General features: G+C 57.3%; 1 protein-coding gene across 1 annotated transcript in view; it reads right to left on the bottom strand.

Annotated features, from left to right (window-relative positions):
* Positions 1-445: 445 nt before the first annotated feature.
* LOC122545209 (sodium/calcium exchanger 1-like) overlaps positions 446-9,565 on the bottom strand; it is an 82,116-nt gene continuing 72,996 nt past the window's right edge. Inside the window, exons 4-7 of the mRNA XM_087983554.1 lie at positions 9,395-9,501; positions 7,718-7,817; positions 4,146-4,421; positions 446-1,905 (exon numbers count right to left, since the gene is read on the bottom strand). Of these exons, the coding sequence (XP_087839680.1) occupies positions 1,529-1,905; positions 4,146-4,421; positions 7,718-7,817; positions 9,395-9,501 (860 nt within the window). The 3' untranslated portion in view covers positions 446-1,528. The remainder of the gene's footprint in view (positions 1,906-4,145; positions 4,422-7,717; positions 7,818-9,394; positions 9,502-9,565) is intronic.

The following is a 9,565-nucleotide window of genomic DNA, read 5'->3' as shown; positions in this document are numbered from 1 at the left end:
GATATTGAAGGGGGGGTGTGAGAGTGTGGGATATTGAAGTGGAGGAGGGGGATATTGAAGGGGGTGAGTGTGGGATATTGAAGGGGGTGTGTGGGATATTGAACGGAGGGGAGTGTGAGTTTGTGATATTGAAGAGGGGGAATGTGGGATATTGTAGGGGGGGTGTGAGTGTGGGATATTGAAGGGGGGGTGTGAGTGTGGGATAGAGTAGGGGGGACTGTGAATGTGGAATATTGAAGGGGGGTGTGAGTGTGGGACATTGAAGGGGGGAGTGTGTGTGTGGGATATTGAAGGGGGTTGTGTGAGTGTGGGATATTGAAGGGGGTTGTGTGAGTGTGGGATATTGAAGGGGGTTGTGTGAGTGTGGGATATTGAAGGGGGAGAGTGTGAGTGTGGGATATTGAAGGGGGAGAGTGTGAGTGTGGGATATTGAAGGGAGGGGTGAGTGTGGGATATTGAAGGGGGTTGTGTGAGTGTGGGATATTGAAGGGGGTTGTGTGAGTGTGGGATATTGAAGGAGGTAGTGTGAGTGTGGGATATTGAAGGGGGAGAGTGTGAGTGTGGGATATTGAAGGGAGGGCAGTGTCAATTTGTGGGGTCAGAGCCAGTCACGGCTGAATATGGGGCAGGTTCCTGTGGGGGTGGGGGAACACTGGTACCCAGTCCAAATCCCCCTGCATCCCCAGTTCCCTCAGGAGGCTCCTGTCCCAGAGGGGCCAGGTGTCTACAGTATTGCATCATGTGATTGGGCCTTTCCTGACTAGGCCCACCATCCATTAGCCATCTGTAATTGCCTCTATCAGACTGGAGCCACATGTAGGCCCGGCTAGGTAAGGTCGGCAGATTTCCTCACTTCCTCAACAGCTTTAGTGACTGAACAATGGATGGTCTCCGTCCCTGAGACAAGATGTTAATTCTATTCGTTGGATTAAAGTCCGACCAGGAGCTGGGTAGGGATTTGACTGCGTGGCCTATGTCATCCAACGGCTGTACTACTAACCTGCCCCCATCTCTAAGGTCAAACAGTAAGGGAGGGGAGGTGGGAGGAGTCCTGCTCCTGGGTGTGAGAAGAATTTGCTTTCACATTGCATGATCTTAATGTCTCATCAGATAAACCCAGCTCTTTGGGAGTCTGCACCTTTCCAAGTATATGTAGACCATAATCACCCCGTGACCAGGCCTCAGAACTCCCCAGGGACCAAGCCACAGAGCTCCCAAACCGCTAGGCCTCGGAACTCTCAAAGGACTAGGCCTCAGAACTGTCAAAGGACAAGGCATTAGAACTCCCGGGGACCAGGCCTCAGAACTCCCAAAAGTCTCGGCCTCAGAACTCCCATGGACTAGGCCTCAGAACCTCCAAAGACGAGATGTCAGAACTCCCAAAAGTCTAGGCCACAGAACTCCCCAGAGACTAGGCCTCAGAACTCCTAAGCGACCAGGACTTAGAACTCCCAGATGACTAGGCCTCAGAACTCCTAGGCGACCAGGCCTCAGGACTGTTCGGTGACGAGGCCTCAGGACCCGGGCCTCAGAAGCCGTTGATGTGACAGTATGCCTCCAGGGAGGACAGGATGACGTAGGCCAGCCAGAGAGTCACAAAGAAGCCAGAGGTGATGGTCTTGCTGACCCTCGTGCCTCCGAGTTCACCTCCGATTTGCGGTCGCCGCCGGTACATGAGGATGGCGATGGCGATGAAGGCGAAGATGGTGAAGATGGTGACTGAGAAAGCCAGATTTCCAGGCTCCACTTGGAACTTCTGTCCCTTGGTGGCCCAGTAGATAGCGGCGATGGACCAGGCCACCCCGATTCCCAGAAAGACGTTGACGGCATTGCTCCCGGTGACATTACCAATGGAAGCGTCGGCATACTGGTCTTGGATAGCAGCCACTCGACTGGCAAATGTGTCTGGACAGAAACGGAGAGAAAGGGTGTAAGGGAGGGCACAGAACATTTCCATGAACACACACGGTCAAGGGGAGCTAGATTAGGAACTGCGAAGGAGAGATTTGCAGGCTCGGGGGGAGAGACATCTCTCAAACAGCCAGCATGGCCCAAGTGGGCCGAAATATCTCCTTCCTGCAGCATAGCCCCTCAGGGCTCAGGACCTTCAACATCACTGACATTCGGAGAGACCAGTGGGAAACAGAAAGAACTCAAAGAGAGGGTCAGCGCTGAGGGAGTGGGCACTGTCGGAGGGTCAGTGCTGAGGGAGTGGGCACTGTCGGAGGGTCAGTGCTGAGGGAGTGGGCGCTGTCGGAGGGTCAGTGCTGAGGGAGTGGGCACTGTCGGAGGGTCAGTGCTGAGGGAGCGGGCACTGTCGGAGGGTCAGTGCTGAGGGAGTGGGCACTGTCGGAGGGTCAGTGATGAGGGAGTGGGCTCTGTCGGAGGGTCAGTGCTGAGGGAGTGGGCACTGTCGGAGGGTCAGTGCTGAGGGAGTGGGCTCTGTCGGAGGGTCAGTGCTGAGGGAGTGGGCGCTGTCGGAGGGTCAGTGCTGAGGGAGTGCCACACTGTTGGAGGGTCAGTGCTGAGGGAGTGCCGCACTGTCGGAGGGTCAGTGCTGAGGGAGCGGGCTCTGTCGGAGGGTCAGTGCTGAGGGAGTGGGCTCTGTCGGAGGGTCAGTGCTGATGGAGCGGGCTCTGTCGGAGGGTCAGTGCTGAGGGAGTGGGCACTGTCGGAGGGTCAGTGCTGAGGGAGTGGGCACTGTCGGAGGGTCAGTGCTGAGGGAGTGGGCACTGTCGGAGGGTCAGTGCTGAGGGAGTGGGCACTGTCGGAGGGTCAGCGCTGAGGGAGTGGGCACTGTCGGAGGGTCAGTGCTGAGGGAGTGGGCACTGTCGGAGGGTCAGTGCTGAGGGAGTGGGCACTGTCGGAGGGTCAGTGCTGAGGGAGTGAGCACTGTTGGAGGGTCAGTGCTGAGGGAGTGGGCACTGTCGGAGGGTCAGTGCTGATGGAGCGGGCTCTGTCGGAGGGTCAGTGCTGAGGGAGTGGGCTCTGTCGGAGGGTCAGTGCTGAGGGAGCAGGCACTGTCAGAGGGTCAGTGCTGAGGGAGCAGGCACTGTCAGAGGGTCAGCGCTGAGGGAGCAGGCACTGTCAGAGGGTCAGCGCTGAGGGAGTGGGCACTGTCAGAGGGTCAGCGCTGAGGGAGTGGGCACTGTCAGAGGGTCAGCGCTGAGGGAGTGGGCACTGTCAGAGGGTCAGCGCTGAGGGAGTGGGCACCGTCAGAGGGTCAGCGCTGAGGGAGTGGGCACCGTCGGAGGGTCAGCGCTGAGGGAGTGGGCACTGTCGGAGGGTCAGCGCTGAGGGAGCGGGTACTGTCGGAGGGTCAGTGCTGAAGGAGTGGGCACTGTCGGAGGGTCAGTGCTGAGGGAGCGGGTACTGTCGGAGGGTCAGTGCTGAGGGAGCGGGCGCTGTCGGAGGGTCAGTGCTGAAGGAGTGGGGGCTGTCAGAAGGTCAGTGCTGAGGAAGTGGGCTCTGTCAGAGGGTCAGTGCTGAGGGAGCGGGGGCTGTCGGAGGGTCAGTGCTGAGGGAGCGGGGGCTGTCGGAGTGTCAGTGCTGAGGGAGCGGGCACTGTCAGAGGGTCAGTGCTGAGGGAGCGGGCACTGTTGGAGGGTCAGTGCTGAAGGAGTGGGAGCTGTCGGAAGGTCAGTGCTGAGGGAGTGGGCTCTGTCGGAGGGTCAGTGCTGAGGGAGCGGGGGCTGTCGGAGGGTCAGTGCTGAGGGAGTGGGCACTGTCAGAGGGTTAGTGCTGAGGGAGTGGGCACTGTCGGAGGGTCAGTGCTGAGGGAGTGGGCACTGTCGGAGGGTCAGTGCTGAGGGAGTGGGCACTGTCAGAGGGTTAGTGCTGAGGGAGTGGGCACTGTCGGAGGGTCAGTGCTGAGGGAGTGGGCACTGTCGGAGGGTCAGTGCTGAGGGAGTGGGCACTGTCGGAGGGTCAGTGCTGAGGGAGTGGGCACTGTCAGAGGGTCAGTGCTGAGGGAGCGGGGGCTCTCGGAGGGTCAGTGCTGAGGGAGCGGGGGCTGTCGGAGGGTCAGTGCTGAGGGAGCGGGGGCTCTCGGAGGGTCAGTGCTGAGGGAGCGGGGGCTGTCGGAGGGTCAGTGCTGAGGGAGCGGGGGCTGTGGATGTTGGTGTAGCTGTCCCTCCCACCGTTACCTGGTACAGATGTGCCCAAAGCCACAAAGACGATGGCAGTGACCGAGCTCTTCAGGCCCACGGTGCAGCCAAAGTGAGTAGCCAAGTCTCCGGTGAGTGCGGTCAACACCCCAATCAGGATGATGGAAACGGTAAAGCAGGCCCAGCCATTCCAGTACTCCGTCGGGGGGACAAACGCAAACAGAACTTTCCAGAAAACAGTCAGGAAGTGCATGATGTAATCGAAGCAGGAGGGCAGTCTCTCCTCAATCGGACCATCTTCATCATCATCCTCACCTAACAGGGACAGCACAGGGTTAGATACAGAGTAAAGCTCCCTCTACACTGTCCCCTCCATCAAACACTCCCAGGACAGCGACAGCACGGGGTTAGATACAGAGTAAAGCTCTCTCTACACTGTCCCCCATCAAACACTCCCAGGCCAGGGACAGCACGGGGTTAGATACAGAGTAAAGCTCCCTCTACACTGTCCCCCATCAAACACTCCCAGGACAGGGACAGCACAGGGTTAGATACAGAGTAAAGCTCCCTCTACACTGTCCCCCCATCAAACACCCCCTGGGACAGGGACAGCACACGGTTAGATACAGAGTAAAGCTCCCTCTACACTGTCCCCCCATCAAACACTCCCAGTGACAGGGACAGCACAGGGTTAGATACAGAGTAAAGCTCCCTCTACACTGTCCCCCCCATCACACACTCCCAGGGACAGAGACAGCACAGGGTTAGATACAGAGTAAAGCTCCCTCTACACTGTCCCCCCCATCACACACTCCCAGGACAGGGACAGCACACGGTTAGATCCAGGGGAAAGCTCCCTCTATACTGTCCCCCCCCCCCATCAAACACACCCAGGACAGGGACAGCACAGGGTTTGATACAGGGGAAAGCTCCCTCTGCGCTCCCCCCCGCTATCAAACACACCCAGGGACAGGGACAGCATGGGGTTAGTGCGGTAATCGTGGGGACAGTTTGGATGGTAATATCTCTCACACCTTGAGTCTGTGCCAGACGAGATGCTCTGGTTAGTTCCGCTAACATGATGAGACTTAATCTTTTGTGAGATTAATCAACTCTGTAATTGTGTAATTATTTTCATTTAATTTTAGTAATGGTTGGGACACGTGTCAGTGTCAAAGGCAATTGTTATTCCAACAAAGCTGAGTGTGCTGATTAACTCCAGTCCATCAGTCAGGCTCCTTACTGAGACCGGAACATGACCAAGGGGTTTCCAATCAGCTCTGGCCCCTCATCGGGGTCTGCGGGTTATCAGTGTCAGGCAATCCAACAGTGGCTCAGTGGTTAGTGCTGCTGCCTCTCAGCACCAGGGAACTGCGTTCGATCCCACCCTCGGGCGACTGTCTGTGTGGAGTTTGCACATTCTCCCCGTGTCTGAGTGGGTTTCCTCCGGGTGCTCCGGTTTCCTCCCACAGTCCAAAGATGTGCAGGTTGGGGTGGATTGGCCGTGGGAAATTGTCCCATAGTGTCCAGGGATGTGCAGGTTAGGGTGGATTGGCCGTGGGAAATTGTCCCATAGTGTCCAGGGATGTGCAGGTTAGGGTGGATTGGCCATGGGAAATTGTCCCATAGTGTCCAGGGATGTGCAGGTTAGGGTGGATTGGCCATGGGAAATTGTCCCATAGTGTCCAGGGATGTGCAGGTTAGGGTGGATTGGCCATGGGAAATTGTCCCATAGTGTCCAGGGATGAGTAGGTTAGGGTGGAAATAGGGGACTGAGTGACTGACAGACTGACTGAGTGAGGGACTGGGTGAGTGAGTGACTGACTGTGTGTGTGTGAGTGAGTGAGTGAGTGACTGTGTGTGTGAGTGACTGAGAGAGCGTGAGTGAGTGACTGACTGAGTGTGTGTGTGAGATAGAGAGTGAGTGAGTGACTGTGTGTGTGTGTGAGTGACTGAGTGAGTGAGTGACTGACTGTGTGTGTGTGACTGAGTGAGTGACTGACTGAGTGAGTGACTGACTGACTCTGTGTGTGAGTAACTGAGAGTGAATGAGTGACTGACTGTGTGAGTGAGTGACTGACTGAGTGACTGACTGTGTGTGACTGAGTGACTGTGAGTGAGTGACTGACTGTGTGTCTGAGTGACTGAGAGAGTGAGTGAGTGACTGACTGACTGTGAGTGACTGACTGACTGTGTGTGTCTGAGTGACTGAGAGTGAGTGAGTGACTGACTGTGTGTGTGACTGAGAGAGAGTGAGTGACTGTGTGTCTGAGTGACTGAGAGAATGAGTGAGTGACTGACTGACTGTGTGTGAGTGAGTGAGTGAGTGTGAGTGAGTGAGTGAGAGTCAGTGACTGACTGACTGTGTCTGACTGACTGAGTGAGTGAGTGTGAGTGAGAGTGACTGACTGACTGTGTGTGTGAGTGACTGAGTGTGTGTGAGTGAGTGAGTGAGTCTGACTGTGTCTGACTGACTGACTGAGTGAGTGAGTGAGAGTGACTGACTGACTGTGTGTGAGTGAGTGAGAGTGAGTGACTGACTGAGTGTGTGTGAGTGAGAGTGAGTGACTGACTGACTGTGTCTGACTGACTGAGTGAGTGAGTGAGTGAGTGAGTGAGAGTGAGTGACTGACTGAGTGTGTGTCTGACTGACTGAGTGAGTGACTGACTGTGTGTGAGTGAGAGTGAGTGACTGACTGAGTGTGTGTGAGTGAGTGAGTGAGAGTGAGTGACTGACTGACTGTGTGTCTGACTGACTGAGTGAGTGAGTGAGAGTGAGAGTGACTGACTGAGTGTGTGTGAGTGAGTGAGCCAGCCATCTGGATTCTAATCAGTGTATTGAGCAGTTAAACACTTCATCGCTGTCCCACTACAAACTCCCCCAAGTCTGTCTCCCTCTCTCTCCCCTCTCTCCCCCCACTTGTTAATCTCTCTCCTTCTCCCCAACTCTCTCCCCCTCTCCCTTCCCCCCTTTCGCCCGCTCTCTCACCCTCTTCCTCTCCCACTCGCGCTCTCTCTCCCTACCTGTCACTCACTCTCTCTCTCTCTCTCTCTTCCCCATCCCCCCTCTCTATCCCTCCCTCTCTTTCCCCCACTCTCTCCCTCTTCCCCCCTGCATCCCTCTTGTTCTGTATTCCTGTTTATCCCCCCTCTCTTTTCTCCTGTTTTCCCTCCTCTCTCTATCACTCTCTTTCTCTGCACCTACTCTTGTCTCTCTCTCTCTCTCTCTCACTCTCTTTACCTTTCACCACCTCCGTCTCTCTCTCTCCCTCTCTTTACCTTTCACCACCTCCGTCTCTCTCTCTCTCCCTCTCTCCCCACCCCCTGAATTCCCTCGCTCTGAATAAACACCCAACCGTCTGTAAGTCCTTGATTGCCTTGAACTGCACGCAGAAACAAAACTTTTCACTGTCCTCTGGTCCACGTGGGGACAAGGAAACTGGTTGGGATTTTCAGGAGCAGGATTCCAAGGTGGAACGGTCAGCTTGGGTGGGGGGGGGGGGGGGCAGGGGAAAGAGGTGGCTGTGCCGGTGGGGGATGGTTCTGGGATGGTACACCGCCCCTCGCCTCTCCCGCGCCCCCAGCTGTACCCGCTGTCCGAGGTCACTCACCAGCGCTGACCGTCACTGCATTAACAAACTGCTCCCGCCAGCTGCTGCTGCTCACCACTAGCGCCAAGTTTGTCTTCTTTATCAGTTTGTCCACCGTGCTCTGGGGGACAGAGACACCGTTCATCACACAGGAACAGCAGGAGGCCATTCAGCCCCCCCTCTCCCTCCAGCCTGTCCCACAGGAACAGCAGGAGGCCATTCAGCCCCCCCCCTCCCTCCAGCCTGTCACACAGGAACAGCAGGAGGCCATTCAGCCCCCCCTCTCCCTCCAGCCTGTCACACAGGAACAGCAGGAGGCCATTCAGCCCCCCCTCCCTCCTCCAGCCTGTCACACAGGAACAGCAGGAGGCCATTCAGCCCCCCCCTCCCTCCAGCCTGTCACACAGGAACAGCACGAGGCCATTCAGCCCCCCCCTCTCCCTCCAGCCTGTCACACAGGAACAGCAGGAGGCCATTCAGCCCCCCCTCTCCCTCCAGCCTGTCACACAGGAACAGCAGGAGGCCATTCAGCCCCCCTTCTCCCTCCAGCCTGTCAGACAGGAACAGCAGAAGGCCATTCAGCCCCCCCCCTCCCTCCAGCCTGTCACACAGGAACAACAGGAGGCCATTCAGCCCCCCCTCTCCCTCCAGCCTGTCACACAGGAACAGCAGGAGGCCATTCAGCCCCCCCCTCTCCCTCCAGCCTGTCACACAGGAACAGCACGAGGCCATTCAGTCCCCCCTCCTCCAGCCTGTCACACAAGAACAGCAGGAGGCCATTCAGCCCCTCCTCCTCCAGCCTGTCGCACAGGAACACCACAAGGCCATTCAGTCCCCCCCCTCCAGCCTGTCACACAGGAACAGCACGAGGCCATTCAGTCCCCCCTCCCTCCAGCCTGTTACACAGGAACAGCAGGAGGCCATTCAGTCCCCTCTCCTCCAGCCTGTCACACAGGAACAGCAGGAGGCCATTCAGTCCCCTCTCCTCCAGTCTGTCCCACAGGAACAGCAGGAGGCCATTCAGTCCCCTCTCCTCCAGTCTGTCCCACAGGAACAGCAGGAGGCCATTCAGTCCCCTCTCCTCCAGTCTGTCCCACAGGAACAGCAGGAGGCCATTCAGTCCCCTCTCCTCCAGCCTGTCACACAGGAACAGCACGAGGCCATTCAGTCCCCCCTCCTCCAGCCTGTCACACAGGAACAGCACGAGGCCATTCAGTCCCCCCTCCCTCCAGCCTGTTACACAGGAACAGCAGGAGGCCATTCAGTCCCCTCTCCTCCAGCCTGTCACACAGGAACAGCAGGAGGCCATTCAGTCCCCTCTCCTCCAGTCTGTCCCACAGGAACAGCAGGAGGCCATTCAGTCCCCTCTCCTCCAGCCTGTCACACAGGAACAGCAGGAGGCCATTCAGTCCCCTCTCCTCCAGTCTGTCCCATAGGAACAGCAGGAGGCCATTCAGTCCCCTTTCCTCCAGCTTGTCACACAGGAACAGCAGGAGGCCATTCAGCCCTCTTTTGCACCAGTCCATTTACAGCCTTGCCTTGGAGCCCTTAACCGGAGGGCTCACCGTTTGTAGGCTGAGTGACCGAGTGAGGCGGCGCAACCTTGTGGAATCCTCCCGTGAACCGGCCGCCAGGCGTAGCCCACACCCCCTCCCCCTTCCCCCCACCACCAGAGGAACGACACCCACGACCCCTGACCTTGAACTCGTAGGACTCCTCGATGACGATCTCCATCTTGACGATGTCTCCTAGCAACGGGTAGCCCAGCTTGGTGACGCCCTCCAGCATGTTCTCGCTGGTGCTACCTGAGGGCAGAGGTCAAAAGGCCAAAGGTCAGGAAAGGAAAGTAGGAGAGAGAAGCTTTTCATC

This window comes from Chiloscyllium plagiosum, unplaced genomic scaffold, assembly GCF_037043375.1.
Source record: "Chiloscyllium plagiosum isolate Xiang-an unplaced genomic scaffold, Cpla_swu_hap1 HiC_scaffold_46, whole genome shotgun sequence".
NCBI classification, from domain to species: Eukaryota; Metazoa; Chordata; class Chondrichthyes; order Orectolobiformes; family Hemiscylliidae; genus Chiloscyllium; species Chiloscyllium plagiosum.
The sequence above is the reverse complement of the archived record's forward strand: the minus strand, read 5'-3'. Positions and strand labels throughout refer to the sequence as shown.